The sequence below is a fragment of the Nycticebus coucang genome, chromosome 9, assembly GCF_027406575.1.
Source record: "Nycticebus coucang isolate mNycCou1 chromosome 9, mNycCou1.pri, whole genome shotgun sequence".
Lineage (NCBI taxonomy): Eukaryota > Metazoa > Chordata > Mammalia > Primates > Lorisidae > Nycticebus > Nycticebus coucang.
This window is the reverse complement of record NC_069788.1, coordinates 43,347,249-43,367,641: the sequence shown is the minus strand read 5'-3', so window position 1 is coordinate 43,367,641 and position 20,393 is coordinate 43,347,249. Positions and strand designations below refer to the sequence as shown.

At 46.0% G+C, this 20,393-nt stretch overlaps 1 protein-coding gene across 1 annotated transcript in view; it reads left to right on the top strand.

Moving 5' to 3' along the window:
- The window catches only part of BRPF3 (bromodomain and PHD finger containing 3), a 38,001-nt gene extending 30,737 nt beyond the window's left edge, over nt 1–7,264 (top strand). The window contains exons 12-13 of the mRNA XM_053602397.1: nt 3,031–3,185; nt 4,891–7,264. Of these exons, the coding sequence (XP_053458372.1) occupies nt 3,031–3,185; nt 4,891–5,074 (339 nt within the window). The 3' untranslated portion in view covers nt 5,075–7,264. The remainder of the gene's footprint in view (nt 1–3,030; nt 3,186–4,890) is intronic.
- The last annotated feature ends 13,129 nt before the right edge of the window (nt 7,265–20,393 follow it).

Sequence of the window (20,393 nt, the reverse complement as noted above, 5' to 3'; positions counted from 1 at the left end):
GAGGTAATGTCTTCCTGGTCCTGGAAGATACCACTAATACATCAGTGGTATCTTTGGGGTATGTCAGAACCATCAGGGGTAATTTTTTAAAACAATGCAGAGCTCCCACACCAGTACCACCAAATTAGACTCTCTGAGGCTGGCTCAAGGCATGAATATTTTTTAAAAAGGTTCCCTTTTCTTTTTTTGTCATGACACTTTCTCCTGGTTAAAAAGGTTCCTTTTTAAAAAGGGACAGGGAGGACGTAGGAATTAAGATTACTCTGTCTCTGGAGAAGGCTGCTTCCTTAGTAAGTTTCCAAGTCTTTCTGGTGATGTGTAGCCAGGCTTCTTACGTGCACACGGGCTTTTACATGCATATAGGGGAGGCTCTGGGCTTCTCCTAGTCCTTTCATATCTGTCAGTAGACTCTTAAGATAAAGAGGATAGGGATTCTGATTCTATAGGGAAACTATAACTCAAAGAGGTTATAAATTTTGCCAGAGCCACATTGGAACCCACATTGCCTACCTTATTCTTTCCTAGCCAGTGGCAAGTATGGAAAATCCACACTGTGATCTAGTAGTCAAAGAGCTTGGGCCTGGGGCTGCCTTCACAAAGAGCTCTGCCCTGCTAGCAGAGAAACTGGGGGACCCCCAGCTTAGTTATCAAAGAAGTGATTAAGCTGTATAGGTTTGGGGAGTTTTAAACCCACAACACAAAAAAAGCCAATCTAAAACTAGTCTTTTTTTTCCAGTTTTTTTTTTTTTAGACAGAGCCTTAAGCTGTCACCCTGGGTAGAGTGCTGTGGCATCACAGCTCACAACAACCTCAAACTCTTGAACAAACTCAAACTCTTGAGCTTAAGCGATTCTCTTGCCTCACCCTCCCAAGTAGCTGGGATTACAGGCTCCCGCCACAACACTCGGCTATTTTTTGTTTGTAGTTGTTGTTTGGCGGGCACAAGCTGGATTCGAACCCGCCAGCTCCAGTGTATGTAGCTGGCACCTTAGCTGCTTGAGCTACAGGTGCTGAGCCCCAGTTTTCTTTTTAACCATACATTTTCTCTTATGATTAAAGAAATTCAGCCACCACCTAAACACAACCTTTATTTTAATTTTGGTGTATGTTCTCCTAATCTTTCTCCTATGCATACTTCAATATGTATTGGCATCTATTGTAAATAAACAATTTCTCATCTTTTTTTGACTCTTTTAAACAAATGTTTTTGCTTGTGTTTTTGTACAATTAATATACCACATTATAAGAGTTTTGGAAAAATAGAGAAAAAATCTTACTATTCTAATATGTTGACTCCAAGTATTTTGTATCATTCCTCTGTTTATTATTCACATATTATAATTGTAATCACAGTGTATATACACATTTATTATATGTTATCATAAGCTTTATTGCCATGCTGTTTTACATCTCAGAGCATTCATTGAGTGAATAGACCATTATTTATTATTTTGGGACACAAGCTCTCCTTAGATGGCTGACTTACCCACCTTGCCTTTGCCCTCAGGGGAAATTTTTCACAGTCTACCCTGTGCAAGCACACTAGGTTCCAAGGCAGGAACCAGCATGCCTTAGTTAAGAGGCAACATTAGAGTAGCCACTCTGTCTCATTTGGTAATCAAGGAAGCTGAGAAGGGATTGTGTGGTAGTTCTCATACCTTTAGCTTCAATGATGGGGGAAACCACAGACGGACAGACAAGCTGGGAATTAGAGTTTTGATCAAGTTACACACCTGATGGGTAGGAGTAGAAGTGGTTCATCCTTGGAGTAAACTCCTAACCAGAACACCTGCTTTCAGCTGCTTATCTTGAGAGTGATGCAGGGAAGCTGGCAGAAACCCAACGGTAAATAATGAGAACAGTTTATTATGAAGAGTCCACTGGGACAGGACATAGGAATTAAGATTACTCTGTTTCTGGAGAAGGCTGCTTCTTCAGTAAGTTTCCAAGTCTATCTGGCCTGTGTGCATGGCAATGCTAGCAACTGCCCTGGAAGCAGGTGCTGTGTAAGAGGCAGTGGGTGGCAGAGAGACCCAAGCCTTGTCTGGGCATCTGGTTTTAATTCCACCATGGCTGCAAGCAGCTGCATACTCCTTCTGTGCTTGGTGTTTTTCTGTGTCTGCTTAAACCTGTCAGCAAAGGATTGAAATGTGGTAATTGTGAATAATTAAGAGCTTTAGAAACTTTGAAAGTGCTGCACAGACCTGGAGAGTTATTGTTGTGTTGGTGCCGCCAGGCATTTTGCTGAGCACCTGCTCTGAGCTAGGCAGGGTGGGGACTGGGTGCCAGAAACAAACCTGAACAAGACAGGCCTAGTCCCTGCCATGTGGAGCTAGCTGCTTAAGGATTAGTGCCTCCAGTGGCCCTTGTTTCCAACTATATCATTCACCCCTCCCTAATGACCCTCCAAGCTCAGTGTTCTAGCTATGCCTAGAGCCTCCTCTCCAATCTTACCATGGAATGTCAAAAATGTATCAGGTCCACACACAAGGAAGGATTGTAGTCACACAGGAAAGTGGTGGCAACCAGGGGCTCTGTTACAGTGAATGGAAGGGACGGCCCTCCTGCTGATGCAGTGCCTTCTTCATGGCCATCGTGCCTAGATAAATTATCAGGAAAAACATGGCCTCTACTCTTCTCCCTGAAGGAACATTGGGAGGAAGGTGTTGCCTTATCTGGCCTGGACATCAAAGATACCCCACTCAGGGCTGACACCCCACATATAGGCTTCCCACTGCTGTTTCAGCTCTGGGGCCTAAAAGTTCATGGAGCAAATTCCCTCATTAGAAGAACTAGTTGGGCAGGACCAGAGATTAAGACAATGAACTAGGGAAACAGAATCAAGATTTCTAGTTTTTGGACTGCTGGGGGTCGTGGGAGAGTTTAGCCCCTCCATCACTTGGTTGTGGGCAAGGCCAAGCCTTTGCATGATTTTGGTAATGGGGGTGAGGGGGGACTTCAGTTGGTCCCATGGCAGGAGGTCCTGCTCACCCTCTCCCACTGAATGCCTGTCTTTTATTCTGCCTCTAGATCATCGATCCCAAGATGCCCCGGGAAGGCCTCCTACACAATGGCGTTCCAATCCCTGTCCCTCCACTGGACGTGCTGAAGCTGGGAGAGCAGAAACAGGCAGAGGCTGGAGAGAAGCTCTTCCTTGTCCTCTTCTTTGACAACAAGCGCACCTGGTGAGTGACTGCTGCTGCAGAGTGCCCACTCCAGGGTGCTGCTGCCAGGGATAGGGAGGCTGCCAAGGGGCTGTGCCTCTGTTGCTGTGTTCATAAAGCATAGAGAGGGGCTATGAACTCAGCTACCCAGGGCTCTGCCTATGAAGGGGAGTCATTACCTGCCAGCAGCTGGCCTGCATTTGCCATGTTAATAGTAACTTAGTGTTACTAATAATACAGATGAATAGTGTTAATAGTAATGAAGGGTGTTGCAGATCAGATTCCCTGGGAAACACTCTGAGATGGAGAGTTGTATCATGAGGTTACTGAGGAGAGCTGTGGAGGTGAATGGTGCAGCATTGGGTGGGGAAGGAAGTTAAAACCGCCGCATACTTGCAAGAGAGACCTCAGCTCATTATCTGGGGAGAACTGGAGCTAGGTGGCTTAATAAAGCTGTCAGAAGTAAATTGGGGTATGCCTTTGTACTTGTATACCAGCTAGTCATTGAATGCCACAGCCCCTGGGGATGGCTCTTACCTTGGGCCAGGCATTTTTTGGTGGAGGGTGATTCCCATAGAAGAACTCAACTGAGAGCCTATTGGCTGCCAACACCCTAGTAGCTGTGGGGAAGCCCGTCTCAGTCCTGTGGACAGTTTTGGCTTTGTAACACTTTAAGGCAGGGGTGTCCAAACTTTTTTATTTCCTGCTGCACATTGGAAAAATAAGTGCTGTCTTGAGCCACATATTAAATATACAAACAGTTATGAAAGCTGATTAGCAAAAAAAAAGAAAGTCCATGCATACTTTTCATGATATCTGACACCACAGATAAGCAACAGAGTCCTCACAAAATCAGCATGTGGCCCATAGGCTATAGGTTGGACATCCCTGCCCTAAGGTTTATCTTAGCACTAGCAGCGGAGTGCTTTCAACCTTATTTCTGTGTAATGAAGAGGTAAAACTAGCTAGTAAAAATAGTGATAATAATAGCTGCCATTTGTTGAGTGCTTACTCAGTGTACTTATGCAGATGGATTTACATATATGATCTCATTTAATCTTCATTTAAATCTTCACTAATCTCCTCACAATCCATTTTGCAGGTGAGGAAGGTGAGCCTCAGAAAGCCAAGACCCTATCACCAGAATTGGGATACAAACTAAGATCTGGCTCTGAACACTATGCTTTTAGCCATGTGTTAAAGTCACCTGGGGAACTTTAAAAACACACAGGGTGGGGCGGCGCCTGTGGCTCAAAGGAGTAGGGTGCCGGCCCATATGCTGGAGGTGGCAGGTTCAAGCCCAGCCCCGGCCAAAAACAAACAAACAAAAAAAACACAGGGTACAGGCCCCACCAGAGATGAGTTCATCAATTCCTGCACCAGCTCTGCTTCCCAGCCATAGCTCTCTAATTGCCCAAGGCTGTGAGCTTCAGAGCCCTCCTGGGTGGCTCATTTGGTCTCAAAAAGCAGCAGATGGACTTCTCTTGGCTCATGGGCCCTGAGAACCCTCCAAGCCAAGTGAAGGTCCAGGAAAGGACCTAGCTGCGTAGCCCCATGTTACTTCCCTAGCCCTGCACACCCTACTGCCCTAACCTGTCAGGTTATTTGTGGTCTCCTGAATGGAGTGTCTCCTTCTGCTGGTCTTGCTGGTCCAGGGGAAGTGGGCCCAGAGAAGTCCCCTGTGGGACCTACCACAGCACAGCCTCTTACTGTGCTTGCATTTCAGGCAGTGGCTTCCGAGGGACAAAGTCCTGCCCCTGGGTGTAGAAGACACTGTGGACAAGCTGAAGATGCTGGAAGGCCGCAAGACCAGCATCCGCAAGTCAGTGCAGGTGGCCTATGATCGTGCAATGATTCACCTGAGCCGAGTCCGGGGGCCCCATTCCTTTGTCACCTCCAGCTACCTATGAGGGTGAGGCTAAGGCCAGGCCTACGTTTTCTCGCCCTGCCTCCATCCCATGGGGCAAAGAGAAGCCTCTTCTGCCCTAGCCAGATGTATGGCTGTCAGCTTCCCCTTCTCATGGCAGGCTAACTACTGGTCTGTGTCCCTACCAAGGGAAAAGTCCCAATTTTGACCAATTGCATGGTTCCCCTGGAGGGCCTGCTGTGTGCCAAAAACTCCCACCCAGGGTCCCTCAGGGGATATTCCACTGAAGAACCAGTTAGAAGTAGAAACAGCTGTGGGGATTGGGCCCAGCCAAGGAGATGGATATGGCCTAGAAGGCAAGAAGGCCTGGGCTCCTTCTCGAGCTCCCTGTCTGGCCCCCTGCATCCCACTCTCACTAACTACACCTCAGGGCGGGTGAGGTTCTGACACTGATCCCAGAGATGCTGTGGATACACCAGGGTCCCGAGGGGCATTTCCTCAAGCTCACTCTCTCCCACTCATCTCCCATTCTCACACTTCTTTGTCCTATCTTCTGCACCCATGCCCAGTCTAGCTTTCTCTTTCCCATGATCCTTTTCTTACTTTTTCTCTTGTGCCAAACTGACAGAAACTATCACCAAACTGCTCTTTTTCTTTAATGTCTCATTCCCCTTGAGGCCAGCTGCTATGCCAGGTGGGTATCTCCGCCAGGCTCCTCAGGGCCCAGACAGAGGCCAGCCCACCACCCAGTGACTCCTACCCAAGGACACCCACACATACAGACTCACTTCTGCTGCCAACACAGCTGAGGCCCTGCTTTGTGAATGTGCCCCGTGGGTTGAGGCAGGGCCCCTCTTGCCCTGTTCCTATGTAGCCACAAGGTGGGCCAAGGCTTGAGGGTGGATTCCTGTCAGCTGACCAGGCCAGGTATGAGAGTGTCCCATCTGTCCATCTGCTGTTGAGGGTAGTTGAAATGGAGCTGTGCCCAGCTGGGTCTGTCTCCTTCCCCCATCTATCCTCTCCTTGAGAGCTTTTTCTGCAATTGCAGTCTTAAAATCTTACTCTCCACCATGTGGACAGTGTGGCCCCTGCTGCCAAACATCTTCCTGGTCTGTGTTCTGACCTGCCCAGCCTCTGCTGCTCCCACTTCCCCACTCCAGGGAATGTAACACTTTTATTTGAAATTCTCTGTCTCCTTCCCTCTTTCTCTTTAACTCCCTCCCCACCTTCGCCTTCACAAAAATGGAAGGAAAAAAACTGTGAATGGGGAATGCTGACTGACAAACCAACACAACTTTCAGAGGCTTCAGTGTCTGTTTCCTGGACGTTGCTTGTTAAACTTCTAAGCACCAAAGTCGCAGGGCCAGGTTGCAGGCTACTGATTGCCATGTTGATTTTTAACCTGATGTTCTTTTTAATTGTTTTAAATTTTCATAGGGGAGTTTTGGACAAAACAAAGTCACTGGGGAGATCACTGCCATTTTTACACACTCAACTTTTTAAAAATACAACCAACCAACCACCACTATTTCTTATACATTTGGGACATGAGCCAGAGTTTAAAAGGGAACCAACAAAACACTATAACATAAAGGATGGGGTTTTGGATTTTGTACAGTAACAAAACACAATACAGCATATGGCTAGAGAAGGACACAGTGTATATAATTGTAAAATACTGTTCTAAATTATTCAGGCCTATAGTTTCCATTATCAGAGCCCTCCATTGTGTGGCCACACAGTGTGTTTTATTTAAAGGAGCCAATGCTTCCCTCTCCCCAGGTAGTTGGTCAGTGTGGACTCTGTGACCTTTGTCTAAACCTGTGTTGTAAGATCTTGAGGCTTTCTCCCTCTCTCTCTTTTTTGTCTATCTCTTTCTACCCCCTCCACCACTTTCTCTTCTTAATCTCTTTGTTTTTCAATCTCTTCAAATCAGTCTTTCTCTGAGTCTCATTTTTTAAAATGCTCTTTTAGAATGGGAAACGGCTCAGATCCTGCTGTGGCATGGGGCCTACGTGTCTCTGTCGCGTCTGCTGTGAAGCACATGATGCTCTATTTATTGTAGAAAGTGACTTTATTTGCTTTCTAGAATTGTTTATAACAGATGGTATAAGAGAGGTAATAAACAGAGAAAAATCTATGCTTGTAAAGAATACAAAAGTTAATTTTACCTACTATAAAATGACTGTCTGAAACTTATTTTCTCTCTGAGAAATAAATGTTCTAATGGGCAGCAGTTGCTGTGCTGTGTTTGGTGTAATCTCTTAAGTCCTACAGCCCATCTCCTCAAAAGGCCGAGGGCCATTGAGAATGGAGTTGCTGGCTGGGCGCCTGTGGCTCAAACAGCTAAAGTGCCAGCCACATACAACTGAGCTGGCGGGTTCAAATCCAGCCCGGGCTGTCAAACAACAATGACGGCTGCAACAAAAAATAGCCAGGCGTTGTGGCGGGCGCTACGCGCAGCGGTACTTCATTTTCACTATTGTGTAGAATTTCATTGCTTGGACACACCCCAATTTATTTTTCATTGGTCTAAGGACAGTTGTGTTGCTTTCCATTTTCGGCTTCTAGGAAGAACACTGGGGTGAATTATTTTTTTTTAGAGATAGAGTCTCACTTTGTCACCCTCAGTAGAGTACTATGGTGTCACAGCTCACAGCAACCTCCAGCTCTTGGGCTTAGGCGATTCTCTTGCCTCAGCCTCTCAAGTAGCTGGGACAACAGGCACCCGCCACAACACCCAGCTATGGGGTGAATGTTTTTAGCTGTGTCTTCCAGCGTGTGTATGGCAGATTGGGCAAGAACCTCTCTAGAGTGTTTACAGGACCCTTGGGAATTACATTGTCAACCTGGGTAGATTATGCCAAACCATTCACGTGCCTACCAATGATGTGAGAGTTCCCTTGCCCCACTTCCTCACCAGCACTTGGAATTATCAGTTTTTGAATTTTCTACACTGTTCCATGTAAACATTTTACTTTGGAAACTGGAATTTCCACAGTAAATCGTAACTCACTGTGGTTTTAATTTTCATTTCCCTGGTTATGCATGTTGTTATTTTTTACTTAAAATATATCTTGGAAATTATTTCATATCAGGGCAATGATACGAAATACCATTCTTGGCTGGGGAGTGCTCCATTGTATGAAAATCTCCTAATTGATAGCCGGGCGTTGTGGCGGGCGCCTGTAGTCCCAGCTGCTTGGGAGGCTGAGGCAGGAGAATCACGGAAGCCCAAGAGTTAGAGGTTGCTGTGAGCCGTGTGATGCCACGGCACTCTACCCGAGGGCGGTACAGTGAGACTCTGTCTCTACAAAAAAAGAAAATCTCCTAATTGGTTTAACCAGTTCCTTACGGATAGACAGAGTGGGCACCCATCTTTTACAGTCAGATCTGCAGGGAGTAACTGTGTATAGATGGCAAAGGGCATCTGCACTGGGGTGGAGGGAAATACGTAGAGTTTTGCACAGAACTTCCTGAAGTTTCATGTTTAGATGAAAATGGAAGATGGCATTTGCTTCTCTCTGGCCGTGTCTGCCTGTTTTAGGAAATTCCCTTAATTCCCTAGTGCCCCGGAGAACCATATCCACTTTGTCCTCAGATGGGCCACCCTGTCCTGTAGGTGTGGCACCATCTTTTCTTTCAGATAATAGTGTTCATCTCCTCCCTCTTCCCAATGAGTCAGCCCAGAACCAACCTGTCAGCCCCTTACCCCCACTCCTACCTCCACATAGACTCCAAAGGGCTTGTCTCTACCCTGGTATCTCTGTTATGAACATCCCCATCTCAAGAACTCAAATTAGTATTCACTGAGACGCCTTGGCCTGGCCCTGAAATAGAGAAAAAGAAGCTGACCACCATCCAGGGGAGTGTACAGCGAATCGCCTAAGCTCAGGAGTTGGAGGTTGCCGTGAACTGTGATTGTCACAGCACTCTCCTGAGGACAGTAACACTTTTCTGGGGCTTGAGGAGGATGAAGGCCAATGTTAACAAACTGCTCACATTTGTGCACTTGCTGGTCAAAGCTTTCATTGTTATCAGGGATAATTTGAACTCAAAGAAGCCTGAGAGCCCCTGGGGGAGGAGCAAGGTCACCCAAATTGGAGGGCTTCCTTAGGGAGATAATGTTTGAGCTGCTTCTGCCAAAATAGACATCATTCAGGCAAGTGGAAAAATGTGCATGAATGTATGGGGGTGGGCAGGCATTCTTAAAGGAGAGATCCACAAAATCAGAAGAGTGGAGGGGGAAAGTGGAAAGGTTTGGATGTGTTTTGAAACCCGTATCTGGGGAGAGACTTGGCACATACAGGGTGTGGGACTTGGAGCCCTAGATGTGGTTAGAGCTCCATCTTAGAGAACTAAGTGGACAAACTGAGGTCCCAGGGTGGGCCCAGGAGTCTGTACTGCACCAGCAATTCAGATACACACTCAGGTTTGAGACTTGCTGTTTTCATATGAGTAAGGAAGTGTGTCCCAGGGTAAATGGATTGGGGGTTCAGTAGACAGGACCCCCTTACCGGAAAGCCCAGCAGCTAATCTTGGGGACCATTGCTCTGGGAAAGGGCACGGAGGTGGTACTGCCTTTGACTCGGACACCTCCCTCTCTTTACTCTGCTTTGACCTGTACTCTGCTTTGACCTGGTGTCCTGCCGGCACAGGGACTGCCATGGGCCAGGTGCCTGGGGCATCACATGTAAAATGAAAAGATGAATTGCTTGTGCCCTCCAGGAGGTCTGGAAGCTGGTCTGGGGATTGGAAAGCCAGGGCTACAGTAGCCATTTTCAGTTAAATACTTTAAATTCATTAGTCTCAATCTCCCACTAGTCCAGGTAGATTGCGGGCATTATGTAATGTCATGCCCTTTGTAGGCCACATTGAGCCTCTGAGAGGTTGAGTGACATGGGCATGGCCACACAGCTGGGAAGTAGTGGAGCTGGAATTCACAGGCTGTCTGAATTCTAAAGCCCACACACGGTGTTTCTCTGTCTTTCCCTCTTCTGCTCCTCCTCCTCCTCTCTCTTAGACTACATTTACAGGGTCCCCAAATCAAAGGGTGCAAAAGGATATATACAGTGAATTTTCCTTTCTACCCCCGTTTCCCAGTTTTCCTTCCTAAAAGAAACAAAGGGAACTACTTCCTTTCTTCCTTTCTTTTTTTTTTTTTTTTTTTGAGACCGAATCTCACTTTGTCACCCTTGGTAGAGTGAAGTGGGGTCACAGCTCACAGCAACCTCAAACTCCTGGGCTTAAGCGATTCTCTTGCCTCAGCCTCCCAAGTAGCTGGGACTACAGGTGCCCGCCACAATGCCCGGTTATTTTTTGTTGCAGTTGTCATTGTTTAGCAGACCTGGGCCGGGTTTGAACCTGCCAGGCTCGGTGTATGGGGCTGGTACCATAACCTCTGTGCTACAGGCGCCGAGCCCGGATACTACTTTCTTATAACTAGTTTTAGAATATTCTTTTTTTCTTTTTTCTTTTCTTTTCTTTTTCTTTTTTTTTTTTTTTGAGACAGAGTCTAACTATGTTACCCTTGGTAGAGTGCCATGGCGTCACAGCTCATAACAACCTCAAACTCTCAGGTCTACATGATTGAGAGTGTAAACCTGAGAGTTCTCTTGCCTCAGCCTCCCAAGTAGCTGGGACTACAGGTGCCCGCCACAATGCCCGGTTATTTTTTGTTGCAGTTGTCATTGTTTAGCAGACCTGGGCCGGGTTCGAACCTGCCAGGCTCGGTGTATGGGGCTGGTACCATAACCTCTGTGCTACAGGCGCCGAGCCCGGATACTACTTTCTTATAACTAGTTTTAGAATATTCTTTTTTTCTTTTTTCTTTTCTTTTCTTTTTCTTTTTTTTTTTTTTTGAGACAGAGTCTAACTATGTTACCCTTGGTAGAGTGCCATGGCGTCACAGCTCATAACAACCTCAAACTCTCAGGTCTACATGATTGAGAGTGTAAACCTGAGAGTTCTCTTGCCTCAGCCTCCCAAGTAGCTGGGACTGCAGGTACCTGCCACAATGCCTGCTATTTTTTTGTTGGAGTTGTTTAGCTGGCCTGGGCCAGGTTCGAACCCACCACCCTCCGTGTATGTGGCTGGCACCAACCACTGTACCATAGGCGCCGAGCTATAGATTTAGAATATCCTAAAGCTGTATACTTACATATATTCCATAGATATTCTTCTTCACTATTTTGGACCAAAAAATGGTGGCATCCTATATCTACTGTTCTGCACCTAGCTTTTCCTTTCCTTCATTTAGTACACCTTGGAAGTCTTTCCATGTCAGTTCACAAAGAGCTTTTCCTTATTCTGCTTTATCCCTGCATATTCAACTCATCCCCTATTTGGTGAATGTTTCAAACCACTCTCTGTGAACAGCCTTGACCTCAGGTCCCTGTGCAGGAGCAGGTACATCTATCAGAATACCCTAGAAGGGCAACTGCTCATTATGCTCTCCTCAAATCTGCTCATAGCCTTAACCATAAAAATCCTTCTTTTTCCTATGCTCTGACTCCTCGACAGCACTTTCTCCCCCAGACTCTGGCTATCTGTGTCCAGTCCTGCCTTCTGGGTACTGCTCCAGGGGGCAGCAGGTGGCATTTCCCCTGTGCCCAGCACAGAAGGTAGGCACTCACCTTAGGTGAGGTGCATACACTTTTCAGGAGAGCTGCCACTTACCTTCAGGGAACATTTCCTCATTTGGTCCTCAAAACAGCCTTCCAGGAGCCTGGCAGGATGATCATCCCCACTGTACAGGCGGGCAAGCTGAGGCTCAGGGACTTCCTGATTTTCCCTTTGCCATACTTGCCCTTCACCTCACAGGCTGAGGGGGGAACCCAGGACCCCTGACTCCCAGCACTGTCTCACCACCTGCCCCAGCCACACTGCCTCCCTGTGGTTGTGGAAAGACAATTAGCCAAGGAAGGACCCGCCTTTCAACTTTGTTACTCTACACACACAGAAATACTAATGGCACAAGGCCATGGAAGCCTGTTTTTGTTAGTTTGCCAACGAATGTTAGAAAGATTGGAATATCTACCCAACATTTTCTGAGTCCTAAGAACTACTGCAGGCAACCCTCTGTGCACGTAAGAGCTCACTGACTTGCCAGCAACAGAAGGGTGGGTTATTATTGTTACTCTGTGACACAGATGAGGTTAAATGAGCAGCAAGGGGCAGAGCTGGGACTTACTCCTCTGCTGCATTGCCTCTCAATCTATGGCATTCAGTGTAAGATGCTGATAAGTTATTATCATCAGCATAATTTCAAGCCTTGGTTGAAGTGCTAGTTATCTACTGGGCATTATTTCAGAGATGACAGGAAAGTCCTTCACTTATAAAAGGCTAGATACGCTCCCACAGCCAAGGATAACTCTCAGTTGCACAATTGGCGCTCTCTCCAGCTTTGATCCCCATTGAAACAGGATCCTCCCAGGTGCTGCTCAATCTTTAAATGCTCAGGCCTACTGTTCATGACACAACCAGCTCTCTCCCTCTCTAAATGTGAAATTAAATTGTACTCTCAAATGCGTCTTTACAAATTCTACCTCGGCACCACAGACCCAGGGCCAGCCTTGCCACACTCACTGCCGACACTGCTCTCTGTGTTCCCTGAGGATTTTTAGCTGCCACTTCACTGTCCTCTGTCCAACACTGCCTGCCTCAACATGATGCCTGGTGGCTTCACCCTCCACTTACCCAACTGGCTGATGGTGCCCAGGCCTCTCCCTGGTGTAGCTACTCAGTGTCACCATCAAGGCTAATCCCTCTTTTCCATGCTCTTCCACAGGTGGTGAGTTATCTCAACTGATTGCTCACAGTTAACATCACACTCCATTTCTCCCTTCTCACTACTGCACTTGACTACACTCACTCAAAAAGAAGAAAAGAAAAGCAAAACAAACAACTCTCTTTCCAGCTCATTCCGTCAATCCTCCACCCCCTCCGTGATCCACAGTACACCGACCTCACCACCCGGTCACAGCCCCTTTCAATCCTCACTCTCCCATTCCCCAGGCTAAATTCCTTTTCTACACCCTCCCCCAACCCGTGAGCTTGCTGGCTTGTATTCACCTGACCAAACCCCAACCCGGTTAAATCCAGCTCTCTGCCAGCTCCCCCTGCTCTCCTGTCTGCCTTGCTTGCTTCTTTTCTTTTCTTTCTTTTTTATTTATTTATTTTGAGACAGTGTCTCCCTCTGGCACCCCACCTACAGTGCAGTGATATCATCACAGCTCACTGCCATCTCAAATTCCTGGGCTGAGCGATCCTCCTGCCTCAGCCTCCCAAATAGCTGAGACTTCAGGTGCATGCCACCACGCCTGACTGACTTTTTCTATTTTTAGTAGAGATGGAGTTTTGCTCTTACTCAGGTGACCCCAAGCAATCCTCTTGCCTCTGCCTCCCAGTGCTTGCTTATTTTCTTACTTCTCTCTGCCTACATGAGAATGCCAGCCTCTCAAGGACAGGAACTGTGTCCTTCTCCATGGCTCTGTCGTGGCACCCACAAGAGTGCCTAGCGTGCAGTGGGTGCACATTTGTTGAACGTGTATATTTGATGAGCGAATTTCCTTCTGGATGTGGAGAAGGATCTGAGAGCAAATCTATGTTAGTATCTGGGGGAAAGTGGAGGGAAGAAGACTCATTGTGTCCAAAAAGCTGGAGGAGGGCCCAGGAGGCAGGAGGAACACAAGCCCAGGGTTCCTCTCATGTGCCCAGAAGAACACCGCCCTCCCTTCCTCATTAGCTCCTCTTGGTTTGGGAGAAGATCTTGGACCAGGTCCTCACTCCCGAACCCTAATGACAGGATTCTGAACCTTCTCTCGATGTTGCTTTCTGCAACCTTGCTTACTCAAGGTTTTTGAGCAGATGTTTGGATGGCTGTGATTACTGATCACCTCTTTCAATGTTGGATTTTACAAGCAGGGAATTAAGGCCCACATAGATGTGGAGGTAGATCCAGGATGGAAGCCGCCCTCCTGCCTGCAGTCCTGGGAGCATTTGCTCGCACCTCACCCTGCGGGTACATGCAATCTTCTGCGCAATTGTCCTCACCCTTAAGAGAAGCAGAGGAAATGCTTAGCCTACCCCCACACTGGGCATTCAGCTGAGAAATGCTGAGGAAGGGATGGAGGCTCCCACAAGGCTCCAGCAGGCTTCCCTGGTGTGCAGCTCAGCTCTCGGGGCCATGCAGCACCTGGCCTCATCCTCCAGCTGCCCCAGAAGAGAGGCGCTATTGTTATGTCCCCCATCATGCTGAGATCCAAGGAGGTTACACGTGACTAGGAAATGACAGACTCAATTGAGCTCCTGATTATAATCTTTACTCTCCAGGTGTCTTAAATGCTACACTCAATGGGTTTTCGATTTAAGCAAAATTTTTCCCCCAAAGGTTTGAGTCCTGTCAAGAACTGGACATGCTGACACAGGACAAGGCACGGACAAGGTGGGCATTGCTGTTGCCTTTGGTGCTGGCCAGAGGAGGAGTAGGGACAAGGGGACAGGAACTAACACTTTGAGTCTGTTTGGTGCTGGCACTTTTGCCCGTCACCTCTGCATAGTTTTCACAGAGTCCCACGGCCGGGACGTGGAAAAAGTAGGATTGGAACCCACACATTCTCCACTCCATCAAGAGGCTTTTGTTATGTGGGACGTGATTAAACACCACAGATAAGGCGTTTCTGGGGCGTGAAGTGAGTGTATGCCTCACCTCCCAGCTGAGGCTCTGACCATTACATTCTTTCTCTTATTACCTGAGAACTGAAAAACGTTATACAGACTAGAGTGTCTACTGAGATGGGTGAAGAGTTTGAAGCAACTTATCACCAGAAACAACCTGTTCTAACTCACCAAACCTTCTGTCAAATACCATTTTTTTTTAACCTAACTGTTCATAAGACCCCAAGTTTGGCATTTTGTCTTTTTAAAGATCAGTGAACTAAATAAGGTTTCTAAACAGAGGCAGGCCAACGTGACAGAAGGAACCAAGGGAAGTGGAAGATGTAGGCAATCTTAGAGAAAAAGCAAATGAGCTTTAGGGGAGATGGATGGGCCCCGAGAACAGATAATATTCTGGGACAAAATTTGTCTCCTCTTCCTTCCTGTAATATATATCATTTCCCTAGTTGGTGAGATATCTGGGGCAGGAATTCACAACAGTGGAGTATCTTCTAGAGGATGCAGGCTTTAGGTATACAGGGCAACTTCAGAGAAAACCTCTCCCTACATTTGTGCTCCCAAAGTTCTCTCTCAGTTTGAAGTTCAAAGTAGCACATTTGGAGGCATCATTTTCTGAGCCCTAATAATGCTTTCTTTTTCATCTAAGTAACATAAAATCCAAGCAGAAATTGCTTCAATGAAGACATTTTATTTTTCTCCCAGTATAAGAAGCCTGACAGCTAAGGAAGTTGCTGGGTTAATCAAGTGGCTCAAAGACATCCTTTTTTTTTTTTTGAGACAGAGTCTTACTATGTCACCCTGGATAGAGTGCCGTGGGTCACAGCTCACAGCAACCTCAAACTCTCAGGCTCAAGCAATTCTCTTGCCTCAGCCTCCCAAGTAGCTGGAACTACAGGCACCCGCCATAATGCCTGGCTATTTTTTGTTGCAGTTGTTATTGTTGGTTAGCTGGTTGGGCCGGACTTGAGCCCTACAGCCTTGATGCATGTGGCTGGCACCATAACCACTGTGCTACAGGCACCGAGCCAAAGACATCCTTAAAGACCCAGATCCTTTCTATCTTCTTGCTCTGCCATATATGGCACAGCATGTATGCCTTGTCCACTTTCCTTAAGAGTGGAAGATGATACGGCAAAAATAAGCACCATATCCTGACTACGGTTAAAGGTTGCCCAGCAAAACTGAATAGCTAGGCATTGTAGCAGGCACCTGTAGTCCCAGCTACTTGAGAGACTGAGGCAAGAGAATCGCTTAAGCCTAAGAGTTTGAGGTTGCTGTGAGCTGTGACGCCAGTGCACTCTACCGAGGGTGACATAGTAAGACTCTGTCTCAAAAAAGAAAAGAAAAGAATAAAGGCAAAAATAGGCTATTTCTTCTTGCTAGTCTTTTCTTTTTGAGACAGAGCCTCACTATGTCATCCTCGGTAGAGTGCTGTAGCATCACAGCTCACAGCAACCTCAAACTATTGGGCTTAAGTGATTCTCTTGCCTCAGCCTCCCAAGTAGTTGGGAATACAGATGCCTGCCACAATGCCCAGCTATTTTTTTGGTTGTAGTTGTCATTGTTTTTTGGCAGGCCCGGGCTGGATTTGAACCTGCCAGTTCCAGTGTATGTGGCTGGCACCCTAGCCACTGAGCTACAGGTGCCGAGCCTTCTTGTTAGTATTTTTCTTTCAGATGTACTTTTCAGTGTTAGAATTTCCATTCTGGTCTTTTTATAGTTTCTCTGCTGAGATGTCCCACCTTTTCACTCATTGTGAGCTTATTTTCACTTACGTTCATGAACAGGTTTCTAATAGTTGCTTTAAAATCCTTGGCTCGGCACCTGTAGCTTAGTGGCTAGGGCACCAGCCATGTACCCCAGGGCTGGAGGGTTCAAACCCGGCTCAGTGCCTGCCAAACAACAACGACAACTATAACAACAACAACAACAAAATAGCCAGGCATGGGGGCAGACGCCTGTAATTCCAGCTACTTGGGAAGCTGAGGCAAGAGAATCGCTTAAGTCCAAGAGTTTGAGGTTGCTGTGAGCTGTGATGCCATGGCAGTCTACCGAGGGTGACACAGTGAGACTCCGTCTCAAAAAAAATGAAATAAAAACAAAATCCTTGTCTGTTAACTTTTACATCTAGGTTATCTTGAGGTTGGTTTCCATTGATTCCTTTTTTGGATGTGACTTTTGTATGAATAGCTGGGCATTGTGGCAGGCACAGTTTCTTATTTCTTCTAATGTCAAGAACCTTTGGATTATATCTCAAACCTTGTGAACGTGTGATGCAAAGTTTCTAGATTCTTTTTGTTCTTCTGAAAAAGTATTGCTTTTTATTTATTTGTCTTATCAGGCAGTTGAATCTCTCTGCGGGATAGGAGCTGAAATCTTAGATCGTTTAGCCTTAGCTGTGCTGCTTGAAGTCTGTCCCACCCAGGTAGGATTCAGAGTTATGAGCAGAGTCTATACACAGATGTGGGCTCCTTCTTCTCTCCTACCCATTTATTGCTCCTTCTACTTTCCAAGATTTCCTTCCTCACTTTCCAGCTATATGGTCACCAGAACTCCATACTCTGGATTTTCAGAGTATAACTGTGGGCTTATAACCTAGTTTTAATCACTTCATGTGAACCTGATGAAGGGCTTCCCTTAGGCAAAAAACCTACAAAAAATGAAATGAAGTGCTATTCCCTTCAATATTCAAGTGCTTTCTTTCAATATTCATGTCTTTTGCTCACTTTTTAGTATTTTCATAGTCGCTTATAATTTGGTCTTTTAGGAGGCTGGTGGTCAGATGGGAGATACTTAGTCTTTAATAGATGCAAAATTTTATTAATCCCTTTTTAAAGAGCAAAGATATCTTTCTCAGAATGTCCCCAGCAGATTTCTTCTTTGTTTTATTGGCCAGAATTGTTTTCATCTGTTCTTTCTTAATCTCCTTTGGTTAGGGGTCTTCTTGACCTGAGGGACTTGGTTGCCCTGAAAAAAGCTACCGGGCCAGAAATCAATGGAACTTGCTATGGAGGACTTTTCAGTGCCTTTCATATGAAGGTTTGCATTGTGATTCTCAAAAGTCTTTGTCCCCATCTCACCTGTAATATTCCTTTTTTTCTTTCTTTTTTTTTTTTTTTTTTTGCAGTTTTTTGGCCAGGGCCAGGTTTGAACCCACCACCTCCAGTATATGGGGCTGGCACCCTACTCCTTGAGCCATAGGTGCCGCCCAACCTGTAATATTTCTTAAATGTACCATGTATTTATTTAATTAAGAAAAGTCCTGGGCGGCGCCTGTGGCTCAGTGAGCAGGGCACCGGCCCCATATACCGAGGGCGGCGGGTTCAAACCCAGCCCTGGCCAAACTGCAACAACAAAAAAAATAGCCAGATGTTGTGGCGGGCGCCTGTAGTCCCAGCTACTCAGGAGGCTGAGGCAGGAGAATCGCCTAAGCCCAGGAGTTGGAGGTTGCTGTGAGCTGTGTGATGCCATGGCACTCTACCGAGGGCAATAAAGTAAAACTCTGTCTCTACAAAAAAAAAAAAAGAAAAGGCCTTTACCCACAAAGCATGCGTCAGGACTGGTCAGAACTTCTGGAAGCAGCAAGGTTTCAAGGTCACCTTCTTGGTCACAACACTCAGTGAGCTTCACCACCCTGGCCATCTGGCCAGCAGGCTCTGGGTTCTGTCAGTGTTCCCAACTCAACACTTGTTTTGTGAACCACAGCAGTGGTTTGGACCATACTCCCATACTCAAGGTGAACCAATGGCTGGAACAGACACTCCTAGTAGCCAAGTGAACATTGTCTTAGTTTTTAACAATCTGTTCTCAGAAGGTGAGCATTTCATGAAAAATCCAAGGACAAAGGCCTTTCCTTGTCACAACTGCACTTAGGACTTGGGCCTTTGTTCTGTCAATTATTCAAGCTAAACTAAGCTGAGGAAGTGGTGACCTTCATGGGGGTTACTTTGTACATTATCTGTACCCCAGTGCTAGGGAACTTCCCCCAAACCATTGATTATCTCCAGAAACAGTTACAACTATATTTAAAGAAAAAACTATTGCCAAGCATGGTGGCGTGCCTATAGTCTCAGCTGCTCAGAAGGGGGAAGTGTAAGGATCCCTGGAGTCCAGGAGTTCAAGACCAGCATGGGCAAAAGAGTGAGACCCCATCTTAAAAATACATATTTTTAAAAACTGTTGAAAATATGATATAAATACACTAGTAAAGACTATTTTGGAAAAAGAAAAATCTCCACAATCCCACCACACAATGGTTTTCATTGTACAGTCCCTATGCCCACAATTTTATGTCCTATATTTCCTTGATTATAAAAACTATCAGTTTTAAGACTCGGCATTGATTTGGTAAAAGTTTTTAAGGAGGAAAAAATATATACCACAAGAACCTGTTAAGAATGATCATTGCTTACAAGGTACATCCCAATATCCGAAACTTTATAATGTGGGTGAAAAAGATATGTGGCCTAGAATTGAGGAGCATACTGAAAAAACACATTTTACTTTGCTATGTACCAGAAAGTGCTTTAAATTATTTCATTTTGAATCAGAAACACATTCATGTGGTTTAACATTCAGATGGCACAGAAGTATTTTCAGCGACTTGTTCCCTGCTGCCCTACCTGGAGGCCCCCAGTGTTGCCAGTCTCTTCTGTACCTTTCAGAGGTAGTTTGTGCTTATATCTGCGAACAAAGTCATGTTCTTTGCCCCTCCTTTTCACACAAATGGTAACACATTATAGGTCCTCTTCTGAACCTTGCCTTTTCACTTAAAAGATAAAGACAGATCCACATCATGTCCCGACCATTTTGATTTCTTTTGTTTTTCTGAGATTCCATTATAAGCATTTCTCTTTCTATATAATTGTTTTAATTATCCTTTTCAATGGCTGTTTGATTTGTGATGTGACAGGACGACAATTTAATAACTCCCTGTTGAACATTTAAGTCTTTTCCAGTGTTTTGCTGTCACAGAGAACACTGATGACCGTGTACCATTCAGTAGGTGTTTATTTGACAACTGTAAATTGAGATCCTCCTATGTACCAAAGTGTCTTCTCCTCAGGGGCTTACAGCCCAGCAGCAGGAACAGCCAGGGGGATAAATAAGGCACAGAAGTGTTCCCACCACCCCCAAGGAGCCTCCGTGTACAGCCTGGGGTCCCACATGAGGAAAAGAGAGAAAAGTGTTGATGGATTTATCTTCACAAGTTGGGTTACAGCTTATTCATCAGGCTTGTGAGCCTAGCTAACGTGCATCCAGCTGTGTTGAATTCACAAAGGTGATAAATCAATAAAGAATAAAAGTGGTTAACGCTTTGTGAGCACTTACCATGTGCCAGGGCGGCCCTCTACAAGGTTTTATTATTTTCTTATTTTCTAGAAGAGGAAACTAAGGCACAGAGATACTAAATCTCCTGCCAGATGTGCAGCTAACACAGGTGTGACGCGAACCAGACAGCCCCACTCTCTACCCGCTGTGCGGCAACGCCCTGGACTTGCCCCTGGCGGCAGATTTTGTCCTTGCTCTATGTTTGCTGGGCCCATCCCTTTCTTTTTTAAATCTCAACAAAGGTAACCCTGGGTGCCTTTAACTTTCATTTCCCGAGTGGGCATTTTCCTAGGTTGAACACAGCTTTTCTTCCCTGTAAGAATTACCTTCCAGAACCTTTGAGGTTGGGACTC